Below are 23,038 nucleotides of genomic sequence, written 5' to 3' on the forward strand. Positions count from 1 at the left end.
CCAGGCAGCTCCCTCTTCCTTCAGGAAAGCTGGACAGAACTATTCCAAAGGGTTCCTTACTTCTCATCTGCTAAATGACACAGCTTTGTACAATGAATGATGAATTACAATCTCGGTTGCTCTACTAGCCCATGTACAAATCTATCAGTAGCAACCATGAGGTTGCCCACTTTCTTTTTTTTTCCCACTATTCTTCCTTAACACTTAGTAAATATTTTTAAAAGGGCCAAGTGGGGTCTGGAGAGGGGATAGGCATTTTCACATTGATGCATTTATCTGGGAGAAAGAAAAAGGATAAGAGTTCTTCTGCCTCCAAACTGAGTTCATAACTAGAGCACAGGTACCCAATAACTTTGGGGTAAGGGAAGAGTTGAAAAGCCTGCAGCCTTCCATTCTCCATGTGTCTAGGCATTTCCTGTAACTCGACATTAATAATTTTTAAAAACCTATTACTCTCATAGCTCAGTTTTTAGCATCCAGCCCCATAGTGACATTTCTACCTCTAGCAAAATGCTACCCATAAGAAGCTTAAGATTGTTTTGGGTGTGGTCTAAGCATTCTTGGGGTGAGGGCTATTTGGTCCTGGAAGCATAAAATCTATAAATAATGAAAAGTTACCTCCTATAGGGGAAGCCATGATAGGGAGCAACAGTATGAAGATGCCTATGCTTTATTTATTTATTTTATTTGGATGAATCTATACCTCCCCCAAGTGGATCCATTATTCTTTACCAGAAAGCCATGTGGCAATTTCCCAGAGAAGGATCACTGTAGCAAAAGCCTCATTTTTCCAGTTATTTAATTATAAGACTCATCAAAAATATTAATCAGGACAGGCAGTCTTTCTTCTGCATAGGTTGTCAAACGGTGACCTCTAAGTCATTTTTCACTTGTCCAGCATCCAGAGCCCTTCCCTGCTTCTTCTCATCTGTCCCCCTTGGAACATTGTGCTTTTTCCTGCTCTGTTTTCATGATCCTTCTGGCACTGTCTTACGTGGTAGCTGGGATGTTGACACCTATGTCATTTCGTGAAAAGAACAGGACTTGAATTTCTTAATTTCCCATAACCTGATACTATGTTTTATACCCAGCAGGGGCTGGTTGATGTATTCTAATGAAGTTGTGCTCTCAGTGACATTCATCAGCCACCACGACACCGGTGTTTATGAGCAGAACAACTTTGTTCAAGGAAACTGGTTTAAAACTGTATCATACAAAGAATGTTGAAGGGGGAGGAGAGAAAGGGAGAGAGAACGATAACTTCATTAAAGATCAATTGCTCTGATTTCAAGTTTGTGAACTTTTAGTCATATAAGCCAATTGGCATTTGGTGCAGAGGAAAAGCTGTTCCTATATAAATGAAAAGAATCAGTAAAAAAAAAAAAAAAAAGCTTAAAATAATGAAAGCAGGCGTATTAGGATAGGACAGAAAAAAAGTAGGGGCTAGACTGCCTAGGGGGTGGCTTCCCTCAGCCATCTGCGGACCCCATATTGGGGAATAAATAGAGGGAGGTACAAGTAACATTAAAAACACAGGAGTTTGTCTCTGAAACATGGATTAGTGGGGTAAATATTCTTGAGGGCCTGGATTTTGGCCTGACAACTACTATTTAGTACCTATGTAACTGTGGTAAACCAAATAGTCATTTCCTGGGTCTATTGCGTTACTTATAGTGTTGGAAAAATGAGATTCGCTTTTGTTTCTTTCTTGAGGGTGTCTGGAGGGTCAGATCAGATCACCATTTGCTTTGCAAAGGATACTAGACTATTTCAGTGTAGATGAGTATTCTTATTTTCAATCCCAGAAACCCTTTCTTTCTCTTACCACCACTTCTCCCTATTTCATCCAATCATAGTGGAACATATTTATATTTCTCTTAGGAACTTCCATTCTCATCTTCCTTCCTCTCATTTTTTAAGTTGTTTTTTTTAAATCAGTTATTTACACAGTAGAGCACCCGGAGGTTGTTCCCTCTTGAAGGAGTTCCTCATGCTAGAAAGGCACCAAAAGGAAGTGCTGTCCTGAATGCTACCAAACTGTTTGCCCAGTCTATTCACAAGCTACGCTAGTTCTTTCCTACAGCTACCACTTTTCATCAATTTTAGGGTGTACTGCTCTGTTTTGTCTTTTTGATACTTCATGCCTCAGAAATCAGAACGTGTCTTATAGTCCTTGTTATGTCAGACTTTGACAATTTTTTTTGGCAGGTGTTGGTTCATAAAATAATGGTGTATCTCACAATGAAGGGTTTTGCAGAGAAGAAAATCAACAGTGTTCTTAGGGAGATAACATTATCACAGGCAGGAGTGGTTAAGAAGAAAATTGAGGTAAGGCAGCAGTTTCCACTGGAGTCAGATCAGGAAACAAAAGATGGACTGTTTGATTTTCTTCCACCTTCCAGCTGCCAAGAATTACCTGGATATTTGGATTCTGCCCATTGATATCAGCTTTGGAAAGATCCGGAAAGTTTGGTAGATCAAGGAGAAAGGATCTGGGGCCATCTCTTTGCAGTGAAGGGTGCCCAGTCTCTTGTGGGAACCGCTGTCTGGGAAAGGGCTGATGTGCAGCCTGGTGCTCCAGAGGGTCCCCTGGTGCTTCTTTGGAGAGAGCAAAGTTGGTTTCTGATGTGGAGTCACTTGCCACGTTGAGGTTATTCTGAAATAAAAAAACAAGCAAACAAACAACTAATTAGGAGGCACCTGATTAAAAATACCACTCTTAACAGTCCATTAAATTCAGGAGCAAGGACAATTCAGGGGCTGGAATTAAGCCAGAATAGTATTTCTAACTCATTTTACTATCCCACTGAGTTTAAAAAGCCAAAGCATCAGGAAATTTCTCCCAGTCTGCTACTTGGGAATTTTCTGAGGGTTAACTATTTACTAAGCACCAAAATACATGAAAACAAAAGTATTATTTTGAAGGAAAAATAAGTGCTCCTTTAAAACTGGAACCAAATTATAGTTTCTTTTTCACACCTTCAATAGATTAACTGCCCTGGCTTGAGTTTAAGTACTAGCATCCAGTTTGGTTTCTTTGTTGTGAGCCATGAAATAAAAGATTTGACCAAACTGGATGAAAGACTTAAACCAAATTATTATACCCATTTATCCATTTGTCCACCCATCCATTCATCTATCCATCTGTGTTCATCCCTTCAACCATCCATCCATCCATATCCATCCATGTATCCATCTACACCTATCTATCTATCCCTCTATCCAATCAACAAACGCCAACTACATGCAAAGCAGAGGAGATACAGCAATGAACAAGATAGACTTGGGGCCTATTCATTTAAAATACACATATAATTGAGGGAAAGAAACCATAAACACACAGATACATAAATAAGATCAGATCAGAGACTTCCACAAATAAAAGAAAGACAAGATGACAGAGAAAACATTGACTAGGTGGCCAGGGGAAAAACCCTCTCTGAGAAGCTGACAATTAAGACCAAGATCTGAACACGAGATGGAAGCACCCTGCCATGATCTGGGGGGAAGACATTTTAGTAAAGGAAACAGCAAAGAAGATAATCCTTCTCTGGCAGAAGTCACTTGGCTAATTTGAAGAACAGAAGCCAACGGGGCTGGGTACAGGGAAGTGGCTGAAGAACCATCTAAAGATGAGGATAGAGAAGTGTTGGGAGCCAAAGTAAAGGGGACCAAAAGGCATTCTGAAATGGGATGGCTTCATCCTGGAAAGGGCAAGTCCACTTCTTTTCCCAGCTAGTGAAAAATGTCACTATTTACTTGCCACCGGGGGACCATTTTTTCCTAGTGATTGGAGCGCATAGAAAGTTGTTGGACTCCTTTCCCAAACCAGCCCTTCTCCTCTTCCTCGCTCTCCCTGGACCTCTCTTTGGAGGCTTCCTCTATGCCTTCAGGGATGGCAGCATTTTCATGTTTACTGGTAGAAGGAGATATGAAGATAGAATTTCACCAGGGTTTGGGTCAGTGGTTAATGTTCTTGTTATTCTTGGGCATGTTTTGGGGTCTGGGAGTTATATTTCAGCACACTGTCTCCACACGCACTCCCTGCCCCCCCACCGCAGAGCCTGTAACCCAGCCAAAGGGGTTACATCTGGTATCAAAACACTCACGACTCGGAGTACCAAGGTCAAGAACAACCCCAGAAAGAAACATACAAAGACCACCTTTGTGAATGTTGGAAGAGGCCAAGTGGAGGACTCAGACAGCAGGTCTGCCTCCTCTGTAAGACAAGGAGTAATGGAGGGGGAAGCTGGGTGCTCTTCGTGTTTTCACTTGCCCTTTCTTTTCACTCAGATGTGGCCAGGGGCCGTGTCTTTGTTCACCTTTCCAGTCACCGTGGTTTTTCTCTCTTGGCGCATCCCTGTAGAGGGAGTTGCCCTGGCATCCTGAGGCATTGCTCAATGCAACAGAGACCAGATCTATTATTCTTTGATGGAGTCCAACACACAGAGAACAAGTGGGGGCTGGGGGTGGTGGGAAGAAGTGGGTGGGTGGGGGAGGGAGAGAGAGAGAGAGAGAGAGAGAGAGAGAGAGAGAGAGAGAGAAAAGCATGCAGAACATTTCCCCAGCATAAGAGCTCTTGATCACACTCCAAAGGGAACATAACAGAATGCAATTAGTTTCTGAATTGTCTTCCTCTTATCCCTGGACACCCCACCTAAAACTTCCTGAGTGGTGTTAGGGAGGACAGTTGAATTCTCCTGGAGAATTTGTGCTCAGAATTCAGGAATATAAGTCACAGAAAGGGCCCAGTGTGTTATTCAGTTCCTTTCAGGATCTGTGCAAATCAAGCCCTAACTTCTTTGCACCAAGACACACTCTTCATAGGGTTAAAAATGGTGTGCTTCTTTCTTCTTCCCTTTAATGAAGTATTCTTTCTACATTTTAGAAGAAGAGGTAGGAAATGTATTTTTGCTGCTGTTTAACATTTTGCTGATGTCTGATAAAAGACAGGAGGATGCAAAATTGAGTCCAGGCTGGGCAACATGAGGAGACCCTGTCTCAAAAATAAAATGAAAAGGGCTGGGGATGAAGCTCAGTGGTAGAATTCCTGGATGGCATGTGAAAGCCCCTGGGTTCAATCCCCAGTACAAAACCAACACACACCCAAAACAAAAACAACAAACCAAACACACACACACACACACACACACACACACACACACACACACACACAAGAGTTTGATTGATCACTTGACCTGGTTTTTAAAATTTTTCCTGATAGGAAATCTACCAGCACAGGGATCTAGCTTAGCCTTAGACCAAACAGACTCCTTCAATGTCTCTTCATGTAAAGCAGAGCAGATAATGACCTTCCTGTACCCTCCCTCCCAGCAGGAGTTCAAGCTAACTGGGCTGGGTTAGGTTGTGTCCACACAATAAAAGAGAAGTGTAGAGCCTGGGCCACTGGCTGGGCAAGTCAGGCCACAAGTGCCTCTGCCGGGAATAGTTTGAGGACTGGGACTCAAGTGTGTTTTGGCTTGAGTTTTGCACACAATTGTGGCATTGATCCATATGTCCCAACAACCCTGACACCAGACACCAGCTCAGAGTTTGAAAACTATTTGGAAGATGGTAAATCATAAAAGCAATGCTCATCATGATCTTTGAATATCTGAATTATTCTTCCTAAAACAGTTCCACTGGAGACCTTGGTTCCCCGAAACACCATGCCTCAAAACCCTGGATGGCACTGAGAAGCTAGGAGCTCCAGGACGGGGAAGGGTATCTAAGAATGGGCCCTATAAATTGAAACTCCATGTTATTCAAATTATTTGGGTAATCTAGATGTTAAATCTGGGGGTCAGAGATGAGAGACAAGATCTGCTAACAATGCAGGAAAAGGTCTTTTTCAACTTTTCTCAAAATGACATGCTGTACATGTGCCGTGCAGAGTTTCCCTCAGAGGTCCTGATTGAGGACATGACTCCGTCATTCTGGCTGTCACCAAGCTCACTCACTGAGGACCCTACTTAAAATTATTCTAGTAGCATAAACATTCTCAGAAAGTGTGGGTCTCAAAGCAACAATTTAAATAGTGTGTGTTTTATTTAGACAAGCAAACACTCTGCTCTGAAGATGAGAGATCAGGGATGTCTGGGAATTTTTGTAAAGAGACAACACCGTTCTTTCTGAGATACCACAGGATTCGTTTTGCCTGTGACATTAAGGAGGCTTGCACAGTTTGGGAAAATATGTCTTTCCCCACAATATTGTCCTTGAGTTGATCTTTAGTCTGTGCATTCACATTGGTGGTGCTACAGCACAGCACCAGTAGCAATATTCCCTCTTAGGATGCCAATTTTAGAACTGCAACTCCCAATGAAAAGAGAAACAGAGTGACTTGGTTTACATGGTTTATGCACAAGTACTGTTCAGCTACTGAGGCAAGAGATCTAGGTCAGTCAGATTATCCAGCTACTGCGTGATGCTTCCTAACTGTGCACAGCCCCTACTCCTTCATTATTTTACAACTTATTATCACCAAAAATAGCAATACTCATAAAAACTCTGTGCTCTGGCAACCTAGTATTTTGCCTCTGGTAGCAGTATTGTGGCAGACATTGCAATTGCCTACCCTTAAAAAAAAATTCACTATTTCAGAAGGGAATATAGCTAGGTAAAGCTGTATTTCCTAGCATTCATTGCAGCTGGGGGTGACCAGTTACATACTTCTGCTCATGGAGGGGTAAGTAGAACAGGTTGGCTCAAACTGCTGAAAAGGAGGGAGATTCAGTTTTGCCTTCTGCCTTTCTTTCTTCTACCTTTTCTGGTCAGAAGTGAGGACACAGAACTTGAAGTGAAATGGGGCAGCTGGCAGACATGCAGATGAAATCCATATTTAAATATGGTTGCTTATAAAGATGAATGGAGCCAGGTTGCTGATAGCATGATGGAGCTGTGATATCCAACCTAGAGTGGTGACCTGAGTGTCTTTTACCATCATCATTAACACTATTGCTAACATTTACAGTGCTGTAGCATCATTCCTAATGCTCCTGATTGTGATTCTAATTTTAGAGCTCTGATAATCAATAAATGGTGAAATTCTCTATTCTAGTCTATTGGTTTATGCATTGATTTTTAGTGCCAGGCTGTTTTGTTTACCATGGTTGAATATGCAACCACTAAAAAAATTCACTCCTAGTTCTGGGGACAAAGCTCAGTTGGTAGAGTGCTTGCTTCACATACACAAGGCCCTGGGTTCAGTTCTCAGCACCACACACACACACACACACACACACACACACAAAATTAACTCCTGTCATTTGTGGCAATATGGATGGAATTGGAGGACATCACATTAAGTGAAATAAACTAAATATAGAAAAACAAACACATACACTCATTTGTGGAAGTTAAAAAAATTATTTCAATGAAGAAGAGATTAGAATGTGGTCACTAGAGACTGAGAAAGGGTAGGAAAAAAGGGACACAGAGAGTATTGAAATGTAGTTACATGGGGGGGGGGGTAAGTAATTGTGGTATTCCATTGCATAGTAGGGTAACTATAGTCTTCAACAATTTATGGTATATCTCACAACAACTAGAAGAGTCCAAAGATTTCTAAAACATAGAAATGACAAACATTTGGAGAGATGAAAATACTGATTATCTTGGTTTGATCATTACACATTTATACATGTATTACCTACTGCACCCCATAAAGATGCAACATATTATGTGTCAATAAAAACAATAATTAAAAATATGAAACCCTTGTTTAGCTTAATTGACTATTTGTTGAATTTTCTGACTTGCAATTGGACTCAATCCCCTACTGACAGAAGTACCAGAAGGCATTTGATGAAACATGATGATGAACGTCACAGTGGCAGCCAGGCTACAGATGCTGTGCTCTGGGGCTAACTTTCCTAATATCTTATTCTAAATCTATGCATATATTTACAAAATCTTTTCACCATTTCAATATTAACACATTACTTCCCTCAAATCTACTGCTCACTGTGTAATGTAATATTTCCTTTGAACTGTCCTAAAGCACTATCAGTAAGTTTCAAGGGGTTGTCCTCACTAAAAGATTCTTGAACAAATGGTTAAGTTCAGTGCTTAGGCAGGAAAGGTACAGATGAATTTGGGATACCTCTCTGTGACAGAGAGCAAAGAAGTTTTCAATAAGTGACAAGGTCCTCTCAAAAGAACCAACTCGAATGGCCCTCATTGCTCAAAGATTAGATGATTTGGGCACTTAAAAAAATTGAATGATGTACATTGACATTGACTCTGTGAAAATCCAGGAGCTTATGATGATGCTTAGAAAAGAGAAAAAAAAAAAACAGAAAAGCTATTGACACTATTTGAGGTAGGTATTATAAACTTCCCTACTTTGAAAACCTGATATTAAAAAGAAAGAAAAAAAAAATTTTCTTGAGGAAGTAATGAATGAACTAAGTAAGTCTGAGCTGAAACAAAAAGGCAAGTAAAAGTTAAGCAGGTGGATCAGGTGAAGAGAACCAGGGAGGTGGGTCAGGATGATTGCAATCCTACAAAGGACTTCTAAGACCTGACAACCTGGTTTGTAAAACCAAAGGAACTTTAGAACTGCAATGGGGTTGGTATGATGGTCACAGCCACTCTGTGTTCTTGTTATAAAATAATTGAGTAAATGATATAAATGTCAGGTCTAACATCCAGAGGTCTCTGCCCACCAGCCTTTGGTCTGTGAGCTTCCTGTCATACCGTGTTGTGAATTTTCCACTATACCACCACTTCCCTGGTGGCATCCTACAGAACATTTGGAAGCTTGCTGAAGCTGTATGGTGCAAGGATCTTCTCTTTCCTTCTTTGTTCTCATCACCTAGCCCTGAATATCCCTGGAAGAGCTCTGCTGAGATGAACTGAGACATGCCATTTCTAAGATGATAAATCCAGATGCTTTTATAATCTGTGCTTCATGCTGAATACACCTCTGGTCTAAGATGTACAACCACTGCCTCCAACCACTGCAAGGGTACAGCTGCTCATTTTGGCTGCCCTTGTAACCAAGGTGGATTACCACAACCACTTCAAGAGTTAGAGTGGTCAGAATGGCCAGTCTTGCAGCTGGTCATTTGGCCCAGGCAAGTGAATACAAGGGAGAGAAGGAATGGGGTTCTTTGAATAACTGAGCTACAGGACGAATTAGGATGATTGTCTGGAGGGGGAAGTTCAAGGTGTGGAAATGGGCGATGGATCCACTTGTGGAAAAAATGTGCTAAGCATTGTTGTTCTGGCCTACAAATAGCCACCTGTCTATTCTGTAAAGACCAACTAAAGGCTGGCATGTGAAAAACAGAGCTGGTTTGACCTCTTCCAAAGCCTCCAGAAGAGTCACAAACTAGTAACAAATTGTGGCTGTCTATCACAATCTTAGTGCTTTTTCTTTTTAAGGCGGTGGTAACTATTCCCAGATTAACACAACCAGGCAGACTTCTTGGAGGCAGACTGGATGGCAAATTCCCGGAGGGCAAAGAACAGGCCATATCTGCAGTCTCCAAATCCCACACACTCCCCAATTCCACAAGCTTAGGGGGCACCCAATAAGTACTAGTTGATGATAATGATGGCTATGGGCCTTGTTAGATTTTGTTTTAATTAGGCTCAGGCTACAGGCTTCATTACCCCTAATGTGGCTTTTATGTGGGATTCTAAAAGAAAAAAAAATCCAGGAATCTTCTATTGAAGATATTAAAGAAGATATTATTAGCAATGCATTTGGTCTCATAGACTTTGAACAACAAACAGCAGAGATTATAATTAACGTCACTACAGTCTCTCCCCTTAAAACATACTAACAATATAGCTAATTAGCAATATGTCCTCATTTGGAGCTGGACATCTGCATATTATTATCGACAATGCTTGTTTCCTTTTTCCAGATTAAAGGAAGCCATACTGCACCCGGCATATGGCTGTGCTCCTTCCACATTAAAACACTTGGTTTTCTTCTACCCACCATAAACATACTGAGGGTTTTATCTGTGCTGGGCATCGATTTTGTCTGGAAAACTCCACACGTCTAAAAATAAATTCAAGAATGCCACTGGTAGGATTTCAAAGGGGAGAGCAAAAGTTTCCTCATTTGGAGAGATAAAAGAATAAAGGGCACGCTGATTATCTTTACATAGGAAGAGAAAAGCAGGAGAATGAATAAGATGGGCTTCAGATCTTAACATGTTTCTCAAGGGGCACGCTTCTTAGCTCTCAGGAGGATGAGATGGAGATCTATACTTTAGCAATGGCAGCAGAGAATGGCAGAGGTTTTCCTGTGAAGTACTGGAAAGAGGTAACCAGAATCCATTGGGGAGAAAATGTGCATTGTGAATATGTGGATGGCACAGTTGGCCACCTTCTGCTCTTGTGTAATACACCTGTGTGTAGTAGTAATCCCTCTCCCTCAGGCAGTTAGAACAGAGTAGATATCCATAGTTCTATTTTACAACAAGCACAAAAATGCAATGTCCTTTAGGATCAGGGCAGAGAGGAAATGGCCAGGCATATGTTTCAATCTTCATTTGGGGATACCAAAGACAAAACCTTGGGGATAGACAGAGGATCATCATGTTTCAAGAATGCTGGAGTATTGCAGTTCTGGGTGGGAACCAAGGAGCCTTCTGTTGAAGGTCTGACTAATAGCTGGGGAATCTCTCATTATGGTGGCAGAATGTATCATGATGATGTTTACTTTAGGGCATGGGAGTGACCTTACTTATGATCTCAGGCGATGCCTTAGAAGCTCATTGCACTTGGGCAAGGGAGCTGACTCTGTGGGGGAGGGGGCCATCCATCCCTGTGCATCTTTCCTAATGAAGCCTCTTGGGACTGGCTGACAAATGGAAGTCAACACTTCACTGCTTCATCTCAAATCCTTCTGTAAATTGCTTTGATCTTGAAACTGTGTGGATTACTGGTGATTTTTCAAGTTGTGCTTTCTCCATTGCTAGCAAAGAAAACAGAGGTAACTTTCCAAGACACATTTCTTTTATGTCCTGTTTAGCTAAGGAATGAACTAAAATGAAGCTTGGCTTATTCTTTCAAGTCTAAGATAACATGTAAGAAGTTGAGTACAAGGGTGTGGTGCCAGTTTGGCCAAAAAAAAAAAAAAAAAAAAAAAATCTTGAATCCATCATTTGAAACATCCCTGCAAATGTAAGGAGATGAAGAAACTGTACTTTTCAAAATACTTTTCAGGAAGGTAGCCTGGTCCAGAAGGAATATTTTTGATAAACCCCTTGGGGGTGTGAGGCCAGCTCACCTCAGGATGAAGTTAAGGGCAAAGTTTTGTCTCTGGGTTTTTGAATTTGAGGCCAGAGCTCATCTGCCAAGTGCTATAACAGATAGGCCAAGGGTGGCCACCAGGGGGCTTCGGTCCCTGCTCTTTGGCTACATTAGCGCTCAGCATTCCCTGGAAGACAAACTCTGAGCAAATATTTAATGAGTATGGATTACTGGTGATTTTTCAAGTTGTGCTTTCTCCATTGATGGCAAAGAAAACAAAGTAGTGATTATCTGGGACCCATTTTCCAGGACCCAGTTTGAAGAAGCACCAAATCATCAGTATGCTTATTAGGCTCAACTGTCCTCCCTTGAGCAGGAGAGGGTGTCCAGCAGGACAAGGAAAGCTGGAAGATGATATTCCTTGCAGTGATTCTGTATCTCCCCATGTTGACTGAAAGGGACCCAAAGCCAGGTCAAGGATGGTGTTCTGTTATTGGAAGAAAGACCCTAGAAGACAAGTTCAAAAACATGGGATGGCAGAGTTCAGAGGCCGAGGCCTGGGGTAGGAGTGACTTGGGAAGCTTTTGCTAGTTTTCATTCAAATTAAGGAGATGCATTCTCTTAACACCTAACGTCAAAGCTCTCTGTTCCAAGTACCTCTAAAATAGGTTTGAAAAGGAAAATGATCCTAACCTTGGAATCCTAGAAATGGGCTCCTGGTACCACGAAGGGGACAGGATCAGGAGTCATGAGGCCGGGGTTTGGGTCCCATCATTGCCTTTATCTAGTTTTGGTAAGTTACTGTACCTTTGCATCTATGATAGATGTAAAAATGCCCACAAAGTCTGTCTCTCTAAAAATCTGTGTCTTGGGTAGTTGCCTCTAACACAGTCTTTGAGCTTGACCATGCTACTCACTGTGGCCAAAGGGACAATAAAGAAGAGAGACTTAACAAATGCTTGTGCCTTGGAGCTTGCTTATCTTTGTTGCTCTTTGGAATCCTGTGAAGAAGCTTGAGCTTGAGCTGGCCTGTTAAATGGTGAGAGATACGTGCAGCAGAATCCATCCATCCCAGACCAACCAGCCTACGAAAGGCCAATCACTGAGATCTTTCTGGGCCATCTAGCTCCAACTGAGCCAACCCAGACAAGAAGAGCCACAGCTGAGCCAGAGAATCATGAGGAATTATAAATGTTTGTGTATAAATAAATCTAGAGTGATGTGTTACACAGCTAAAGCTAACTGACACAGGATCTCAGCTATTTCTTCTATAAAATGTTCATGGTAAGATAGGATGGGAAATGTAGAAAATCTCTCAGTCTATTCAGTTCTGAAATTCTGGGAGTGAAGTCCTCAAGAGATACTTGTTCTAGAGAAATCATGCCACAACAATATTTTTAAAAAGTCTTATTCCAAATACTGAACAAACTCTAGAGTGGAAAACCAAAAATCTGATGGTTCTAAATATATAAAATGCAGATACTATCTTCAATGAATAGAACACCTTCCCCTTTTCTTATCCTACCTGCTCACTCAAAACTAGGTTAAATATCTTGGAAAATTCCAACCCCCTGCCTGTTACTTCCTTAATTTACATGTGATTCTGTGTTAATAGCTCCATTGCCAGTTTTTCAAAGATTTAGAGCTAATACTTAACAGTTCTCCCTTGCACTTTCATGATGCACCTGTACAGCTCTGTGGACTGCCAGAAACTAGTAATGCTCATTTATTGGGGAACCCCTACTGACACCATAAACAATTATAGAGCTATCACAGATCAAATATGGCCTAAGGTAAAGAGAAAGCTATAAGCCACCAGGACTGGGTCTCTCTCCCACCTGCCTATCCAGATTGTTCTTATTTACACTGCAGTTCTGTTCCCCTCCAGGGAAATGGTTTGATCCTTGCTTGGAGAATTGGCAGCCAATGTAATTGTGGGCCCTTGACTTAGCTTTCTCTAGTTGGGATGTTTGTTCTCTTCATGGATTCGGTCAACAAACACTTCTTGGATATCTGTTATGTACAGGTACCAGGATCAGATAATTTCAATAGCATATGGCTTGCTAAGCCAAATTATCCACATCTTGGAAATAACAGCAAAAAGATGTCTACAAGCTTATCAGTTCATACTGGGACACAGTATGACAGGATTGTCCAAGATTCATTAATTCTCTAGGAGAATGCATCTTTGTTTGTTTTGTTATTTACTATTAATTAGGGCCAATCTTAAAAGTTACATGCTAGCTTGTAGAAATGCAAATGTTTTCAGCCTGATAGAAATAATAACTCAAAGCTTACTGTGTTATGGCCCTTTGGGACATTAACCAATTTTGTTTATGTCTAAAAATTTACTTCATCAAGATTTTCCCAACTAACTTTATAAATAAATGATCTTCAAATGCTTTGAACTGGCATTAGTGTCTTCTTAGTTTCATCATAAATTGGATAAATCTTTGACATGTGTTTATTCTATATTGGTATGAGACTCATGTTTTTAAGATTATGAAAACTGTATTTGGATAGATTTTTGTCTTCAGTGAGTTCAGATTCCAGAGGGAAAGCTAAGGAATACTCAAACACATATAAAATGCAAGGTAGAAATGGGGCATTCTTAGGTGGTGAAAATTTTCAATACAAGGAAGTTAAATTACCCAGACTCCTAGTATTGACCCCCAAACTCACTATCTATTGGCTCTTTTACATCTCCATCCTATGTTTTTTCATCTTATGATTCCTTTCTGATTTCTGGTCTAAGACACTAACAAGCTGAAATAAGACTGGTGGATCATGCCTTGTGAGCAGGACTTTCCTTGGGTGTCACCTCTCATGCAGAGACCCAAGAGGAGAGTAGAGGGTCAACCGTGAGGGGTGCCCAACCTACTTTCAACCTCCCTGCCCCTATACAGTTTCCTACTCTCATCCTAGAGAAACAAAGCATCTCCCATTTTTTTTTCTCACCAAGAATAATTCTTCAATTAGCTGAAGTTCACAAGAAGAGCTTTTTAGAGGTTGTCTTTTAGGAGGCAATCATTAGGGGTAGCATTTTAAATACAGACCATGTTTACATGTTTACTGTTCTCCCCAGTATAAACATCACTGTATTAGGATATATCAGTGTGAGGTAAAGGAGGAAATGCATGGTATTTTTAAACTTGGTAAATGAAGAAAGTTTAATAAAGGAACGATTTACACATTTTGGGGGAAAGTAACTGGAAACTACCAAGCATGCTTCAGTACCTAGGGCAGTGAGATCAGGGAGACCTTACATCCCCAGACCCGAAGCTGCAAGGAAAGAGAAAGGACACTGTTATCCAAAGGAAAGCAAGAGTTGTATGTGTACATAAGGGGTGGGAAGGGGAAATAGGGGATTTACCAAATCCTGCAACCTCCCTCTCCTCTTCTTCTCTTCCCCTGCCATGTATAATACTGGCCAAACCCAATCAGAAACCAGAAATCAAGGAATTCTATTGATGTAATGCATGTATACTAGGTACCCAAGGAAAAGATTAGAATGAAGAAGGGTAAAAAAAAAAAAAATGGACCTACAGAAACAAACAGAAGATTTTTTGGAAAATAGGACACATATGTTAAATCTGATCTTCACAACATCCATTTGATATAGACATGAGAATTCCAAATCCACAGAGGAAATTGAGGCTGAGTGGCTCCTCATTGGTAAACCGATTCCAAGGCCCTTGTTCCCTTCACCTCCCTGGAGGTGTTGTCTACAATAAGAGAGTTTGAAGCCACCTTGAATTTCCCATCCCCCGCCCCCCAATGTAGCTTTACACATATGATCTATGTCCCCCTCTACATGAAAGTTACCTCTGCACAGAACTTACATAACTACCAAAACCACAAAAGAAAACAGAAGAGGAATTACCCACCTTGTCTAAACACTTTTTTGCACCATTCCAGCCAATTTCCCCAAAGATCCCCACCAGAAGGATACAATTACCATCAACTCCACTCTACAGATGAGAAAACTGAAGTTTAGAATCTTACTTCACAGGACCTTGGATCATGTGAACTCCAGGGAGCTGAAGACAGAATCCTGACTAGCAAACACCCCAGAAGGCATTCTGTGTTGATGGAAATTATGGAGAGTAAGAACCCACTTCCAATAGCCCCAGAGTAAATATGGTGGTAAGAATGCAGAGAAAGGGCTAGATCACTGGTTGGCCCACCTTCAGGATTTAGGGGATGCTCAGTGCTTTAGTCATTTTAGTTTTAAAGCCATTTTCGCCTCTATGATCTCCCGTTAAAATGCAACTAGTCCTGAGTCTAATCATACCAGACCTGCTTGGCAGGAGCAGGGAAAATTGGGTTTTGAGATTCAAGTTCCTACTTTTTTATACTCTGTGTATAAACCAGGAGATCACTGGGGAGGAAAAAGACACAGAATACAGGATTACTAACTCCAAGTCTGAGCTGTAGCCCTCTCTGCTTCAGTGGCACTTCCTGGTTGCCCTCTGTGGTTTTACAGGAATAACAAGTAATCTTTCCTTCTTATAATTGAAGTTTTACCTCCTACCCCCAAATCTGAACTCCACTAAATATCCTTTGAATGAATGGATGGGATGGGAGGGGAGGGGAGAGGATGGGAGGGAGTAGGATGGCTCTGCTTAAACCAGGAGAAGATGAGGAATTAGGAACAGGCTGCTAGAAGCAGTAAGGCATTGTTCTTCCAAGGATCACGTTAGTAAAAGAAAATGTAATATAAGAAAGGAAGGGCTCCCAGATAGTTGGTGCATTTTATCCTGCTAAAATGTGGTCAGGTAAATAGCAAATGAACTCCAAGGAATGCAGTCCAGCTTGGGGAGAGCCTCTGAGCAATCACCCACTACTTGGAGATCTCTGTTTGACAAGAACACCAGGAGGGGAAGGGAAGAACTCTTCATCTTGCTGGGCTTCTGGGCTTAGTGACATTAGAGAACAACATGCAAAGTGAAAAAGATAAAAATGTGTGAAGATGGAGGGAGAACTCTAGGATGGGGCTCACTTCCTGCTTTTCCCTGGTGTCAATATGTCAATATGTTGTAGCCTCCTGAGACTTTCTTAGCTAGCAAGTACTCTAAACGTGGCCTCCAACTGATTTCTCCCTTACCATGCAATCTGACTCTAAACAAGACAGATAGGTCCATGGGGAAGGCCAGGATTGAGTCCACATTGACTATTGGATAGGATAAATTTTCTTGCTCAGAGAGAACAGACTAAGGAAGAACTGAGGGGGCCTGGGGGCCTTGGGCAGGTCTAAGAAAGAGGAGAAACCTTCATCAGGGAGTGAGTGAAGTGGGAAGAAAGCAGATGGGAGACCGAGAAGAGAGTTGGAGAAAGGGTTTCAGTAGACTTTCTCCTTATTTTCCAGGGAGATCTTCCTGGAAACAGAGGTCTGATACACCTACGAGGCTGAAGGCTCCATAGACAGGGCCTAATTCTGCCAAGAATCCAACTCCAGGAATTGCTTTTGTTAAAATAATTGTACAGGCCCTAACTAGAAAGCTCATGTAGCAACTGGAGCTTTACCTTCTTCCAGAAAACTTATATACTCTCCTGTGAAAGTGCCATTTGCTGGCTTCAGCTTGGACTCTCCCACTTACTCCTCAAGTCTGCAGATATAAAGACTGGCCTTTTAGATAGAGCCAAACTCATTTTTTTTTTTTTAACCAAAGTTCTGGGTATTCAGTTACTAAGAGCCTGACTCCCAGCTCCAAATGCTCACCCTCCCTAGTGGTCTACAGAGAAGTCACACGGTCAGCAAAAAGTGCTCCAACATGGTGTGTTACACACACTTATGAATGGCTTCTTTCAAAATCCTGGCTTTTGAAAGCAGACTTGAGAAGGTCAGAAGATAGAGTTTGTTACAAGTGAATTTACTTGCTCTCTGACCAAAGGAAATATGTTTCTAGCTTTTCAAAAGAGAAAGAATGTCTTATGATCCCTGCCTCCCACATCCCCCGCCACTCTCCTCACTCCCTGTCCCTCACTTTCTCTCATGCCAGGTCATGATCTCAGGCCTTGAGCTCGACTAAGAGAGGATCCCATTCCCCAGAATTCCACACTCCCCCTCCAAAGTGGAATTTCTCCCATTCCGGGTCTTGAACAAAGATTCCACGATGCATGTTTGATCTCTTCACGCTCCATTTTCATTAGTCCTTCACACTCTCCATCACTTGGAAAAATACAAACAGCATGGTTCAGTTTCAAGGTTAAGAACTGACAGTCTCCATAAACATTTTTACAATAAAGGCTGACTTATCCACTGCCAGAATTTGGTGTCTGTAGAAGGGGGGGTGAGATGGGATGGAAGCAGTGAGTGGGAAATGGAAACCTTCCCTGTCAGAACAAGGGAACAAGTGCTGCCCATGGAACTGCTGGGTAAAAGATGCCTCCAGGGATTCGCTGGTGAAGAGAGGCCTAAGACAACCCCAGGAACAGAGGAGCTCAGGTCTAAGTCCTGACTTAAGGAAAATGCAAAGCAATCCATAGGCACAAATGATAAAGTTGCCAGGTCATGAATTTTAAAAGTGATCCAGAAAGGGGATCATAAAATCATTCTTAGGATATTGTAAGTAAAGAGAAGCAGAAGGTAAAATAAAGGGGGCAGGGAAAGGAAAATCTGAAACTTAAGTCACACTTTACACTAAACAACCCAAAATATTTAAGAGCTGAAATCACCTAATTATCTGGGATTTGTTTGATGGTGTGTGGGTAGATGAGCTACAAGACTTTTATTCATGTATCCGTTTAACATAATTACTGAGAGTCAATTACTCTGTTGCAGGGGCTGGAAATTCAAAGGGGAGCAAGACAGAGATGGTCCCTACCCTCACGGAGCTTATAGATTGCAGCAGGAGTACCCAGATTTTGCTGGACGTCTGATATTCTGCATTCACCCCAAACTATTTAAATCAGGAGTGACTGGGGTAAGACGCAGATATCAGAAGTTTTGAAAAAGATCTCCAGAGGATTCCAAAATGCTGCAAAGTTTGGAAACTGCTCAGGGTTCTTAAGAGCATTGCCATGATTTGCCCCTTCAATGAGCAATGAAGCCTTGCCCACTACTCACTTCAATCATCTGCTTTCCTGCTCTGCTTTCTAAAACTCCACATGCCTACCAAGGACTTCATTCTCTTGTCCTCAGAATGAGTGTGAATTTCTCTGCAAGCTTAATCTACTCTGAGCCCTATTGAGAGATTTTCCTAACTGCAAGTACCTAGACACATACTGGAAAGCTGGTAGGAGAACTTTTTTAATTCTAAACCTAAATCTGGACATTGTACCCAGCACCTCATCTGATAATGGTATAAAATATTTGAAACCCTAGGCCATCCCAGAAACCATAAGCCTCCTAGCTGCTATATCTACAGGGTCATTTCATAGCATGAATCCTGAGAGTAGTCTCCCAGCAGGTTAAATCACCAGATTTCTTTGTTAAGGTAGAAAAAGAGAACGTACTTCATAGCCCTTCTTCTCTGTTCTCTCTAAGCTTTTTTATATTCAACTCCCCTTCAAGGAATCAATGGAAATCCATTATAGACTTTCTTGGGCCTACTCCTGGATTTCTGTCCATTTAGAAAGGACACATTATATTAAGCCTTTTTCTGGAAGGCCCCAGGAATTTTAAAAAATGAGAATAAAAGAAAAGAAAAAGAAGAAAGGAGTCTGCTTTGAAGTTGCAAATAACATGCCAAAAAAAAAAAAAAAAAGAAAAGAAAAGAAAAGAAAAAAGGAAGCCAATGGATCCTGAGAAAGGCATTTCAGGAGAAGTACTTCCCTTTGCTTCCCACTGTGTGCTCCTCGGGGTGAAGAGGTCCCCACTCAAACCACCAGAGCCTGCCAGTTGGCCAACCCGATGGCATTCCACTGTAGAGATTAAAACCAACTTTATGATTGTGGTGCAAATAATAAAGAACCTGGCAGGGTTTCCTCCCAAAATGAAAGCTCATTTATTTTCCGAGGTGTATAATTTGGTTGTAAATGTTTCCTTTGGGCCAAAACATCCCCTATTGGGTTTTTGCCTGGAACACATCACTACTTTGCTGGAGAAGAATGGACTCCGTGTGGTCCTGCTGCGCCTGTCTACGCGGAGCATGAAGGGGTTTCAGTGGGCCTGCACTTGCTTTGTATCTGGTGGCAGCAATCCACTGGGCAGAGGCAGGAGGCGCTATGCCTGGACTGGCTGAACCAGCTCCCAAGCCCTGGACCATCTGTAAAATGGGCAGACTTATATGTCAGGCCTTACTCCAATCTCACCTGCTTTTGGCATTTCTCAGTGGTAAAGAGAGCAGAAGATCATTAGAATACGTGCTCCCTGGGATACATGGCTTTTATTCCTGTTCTTTGTGTCCTTATTTTGTTTATCTTTTCAAAAATCAACCTTTAAAAAAACTCCATCCAACAATGACTAATACTTGGATCAAAACAAAGCCAGATTCTCTTCAGGGCTCCTGAGCTGACTGCTCGTACTTGGGGTCAGAATTCAGCCCATGATGTTTAGCCAATCTCACCCAAACATAAACATCTTTTCTCCTATACAAGCAGCTTAATAACAGCATTTTCTACTACTTTTCCTAACTCTTTTACATCATATACTTTGTCTTCCATTTGAATCCTCAGGATAATTCAAAGCCAGTGCTAGGTTTTACAGATAAAATACATTTATTCCACTGTTATTGCACATCATACCAAACAAACAAGCAAGCAAACAAACAAACAAACATTTGGTGGAATCAAGGAAATGGCATCAAAAGTACTCATGTACCATCCCTATGGGATATTTCAGGTTATTACTTTTAATACTGGGATTAGGGTAAAGGGGAAGAAAAGAAATGGATTGAAAGGAGAAAACAAAATTAGCACAATTCAACCAGGGCACATGAGAAGAAAACTGATAGAAATTAATGTTGTGGGTCTTGGTTCAACAGGTGAAGTTCAATGGTCTTAATTATTCTGAAATCACTTGCTGAGAAATGAAGAATTATGGGGCTGGGGTTATGGCTTAGCAATGGAGTACTTGCCTCACATGAGCAAGGCCCTGGGTTTGATCCTCAGCACCACATATAAATAAATAAAATAAAGTAAAAAATAAAAAGAAAGAAATGAAGAGGTATCTTTAGCTAAACCCAAGGACCTCCCAAGATTGACTCTGAAGTAGTATGTTAAGTGAAATGTGACTTTAATTTTTTTTTCCCATAGCATCTAGATATCTCATGGCTAAGGCGAATGACTGATCAAATTGTCAAAATTATATCAGCCCATGGCCCCTTGGAGATAGTTCATATACTAGCTACACAGTTCATGCTCAGGGTTTTTTATTTATTTATTTTTTTAATTTTTTTTTAATAAACACCTATGTCATCCCCTAATTCAAGTAGAAAAACAAGAAATGTCCTTAAAAGAGGACCAAGTGAAGAAATGCCAAAGGAAAAAAAAAGATTTCTATGATTTGTGCATAAAGAAACACACTAAAATGAAATGAGCAAGCCACAGCCTTGGTCACCAAGTAACTTGCTGGCTGAAACTAATTCCTTTGGCATTTCTGGCTGGGGCCATCACCCACTAAGCTCACCTGGAGCTTAGAAAAGCAGGTTCACACAGCATTTGGAAACCACAATACTGACACAGGATGGATAGATCATAAAGAAAAGTCTGACTTTCATATGTATCGGACCCACAAAAGCAAGAAATTAGGGATCATGTTTGCACAGTGGCTAGAGGATTTTGTCCAAGGACACACACACATCCTACTGAGTTAAAAGAGAAACTGAGATCCGATTTCTCTTTGAAAACCATAATTTCCTACTTTAGTACCTTATGTCAATACATCTGCACCTGTGGGGCTGTAGGTCACTTCCTGTCGTCATCAAGTTTCATCTCCTTTATGAAGCTTTCAGTACTTCTTACAGTTTCCAGGTGCAAACATGACTTGGCCGAAAGTCATTTTGAATGCTGAATATTGCCTAAGGAGGTCTGGACAATGGATTTTGAGAAATAATCATCCTTCATGCCTAAGTCTCCCAAACTCACACGTTGACACACACCCAAACACACCACTGTGCTGACAGAAATGTTTGTGGTTCCAGCCATGGCATCCTGCCAACATGTCCTGGGTCATTGGAACCGTCTTGATCTGTGCAGGCTATGAGTTGTATGATAATATCATCACATGGTCAGAAGTGGATCAGGGGACAGCAAAAGGCACACTGACATTTAAGAACACGATGTTTCCCGGTGCTGATTTTTTTTTTTTTGGTAATTTGAAAAGATTAATTCCCAGAGCAACAAGAAATTGTAGTCCCAGGCTCTCCTTCTGCTTATGAAGCTCTTTTTATTCTTTTAAATCTGTACCCTACTGCCTCCTTTCTCCTGGGATGGTTTTCAAAAAAAGCAAAGAGGACATTTATTACAAAGCCAAGAGTTGGAAAGTGATTGAACTACAATATTAAAACTCAAACCAAGTTAGGTGCTTTTTATATTTAAAAGAGAAGGGGAAAGAGCCCAGTATGAATGGAGGATCCCAAATCGCTCACTTTTTTCTTATAGGTCAGGATGCTGGGGAATTGAATGGGCCTTGGAACTTGGGAACATAATCAGGGCTCTGCCATTGCCTGATGTCAGACAAGTAGCTAAACTTTCCGGGTCTCAGTTTTCTCATGCTTTCCTAATGGGGATGAGGGAGGCACTTCAGAAAGCACAGCACTCCCTGATGTTCCAGACTCTATGGAACACCTGTGATATGCAAGGTGCTACCCTGCACGCCATGGGGAATAACAGAGAAGTCAGCTACTATTCCTGCTCTCCAGACCCTCCCCCAAATTGACAGGCATAGTTGGGAGTAAGGAAGGGCATCCTTATCTCATCCATAGTTATATAGGATAAGAATGTAATAATCACTAAATGGATCAATAATGCCAAGAGGTTCAACAATGAGGTCATTTTCATTTTGGCAGTTCACAGAAAAGCTTCTGTCCTTGTCTACAATTTTCCCAACCGGAAAGAGGGAGGAAGGCATTGTTAGCTAATGGAATAGCATGAGTTGAGAGGCCAAAGAATGTGCAGAGGGCCCAAAGAACAGCAAGAGTCCATTTGGCTACAAATGCAGCCTTTACAGAGAAGGGAAGGAAGGGTTAATTAAATCTAGATTTAGAGTTTCTCATTATTTGTATTGAGGCAAGGAATGGGGAGCAATTCCTTGAAGTTCTTGAGCAAGGGAGAACAGCTATTTAGAATAGGATGAAACTGGGTATTATATTTTGAATGGATGTGGAAGAAAAGTAGAAATGAAGGAAATCTGCAAAATCAAGGAGCCAGGTAACCACACCAGAGGATGCAGAGGAACTCACTATTGGAACAAACAGGAATGGGCATGTACCTTGGTACAAACTTGTGCATGAGAGTTTGAAAGACAGCTTCTGAAACAGCTCAATCTTCCCATCTCTTGGAATGCACAGACTTGTGCAATCCCTTCCCTTTGAGTGTGGGATGGAGCAAGAGACTTGCTTTGAACAAACAGAATCTAACTACAGTGATGAGGGGTTGCTGAGATTAGGTTGCAAAAGACCATAAACTTTATCTTGCTCACTCTCTCTTTTTGGCTCTATTCACTGTTTTCTCTGAAAACAAAAACAAAAACAAAAAACGGCTGCCATCTGTGAGCTGCTCTATGGAGAGGCCCACATGGCAAGGAGCTGAGGGCTCTCTCCAGCCAACAGCCCATGAGAAACTACCTTATCAGTGCCCATATAAGTGATGTTGGAAGCTCGTCCTTCTCCAGCCAGGACCTGAGACCACAATGCTCCTCTTTGATGCCTTAATTGTA

General features: G+C 41.4%; 1 protein-coding gene across 1 annotated transcript in view; it reads right to left on the reverse strand.

The window, feature by feature from the left end:
• The window catches only part of Ism1 (isthmin 1), a 71,811-nt gene that overhangs the window by 25,664 nt on the left and 23,109 nt on the right, over nucleotides 1-23,038 (reverse strand). Inside the window, exon 2 of the mRNA XM_076848955.2 lies at nucleotides 2,417-2,656. Within this exon, the coding sequence (XP_076705070.1) occupies nucleotides 2,417-2,656 (240 nt within the window). The remainder of the gene's footprint in view (nucleotides 1-2,416; nucleotides 2,657-23,038) is intronic.

This window comes from Callospermophilus lateralis, chromosome 3, assembly GCF_048772815.1.
Source record: "Callospermophilus lateralis isolate mCalLat2 chromosome 3, mCalLat2.hap1, whole genome shotgun sequence".
In the NCBI taxonomy this organism is placed as follows: Eukaryota; Metazoa; Chordata; class Mammalia; order Rodentia; family Sciuridae; genus Callospermophilus; species Callospermophilus lateralis.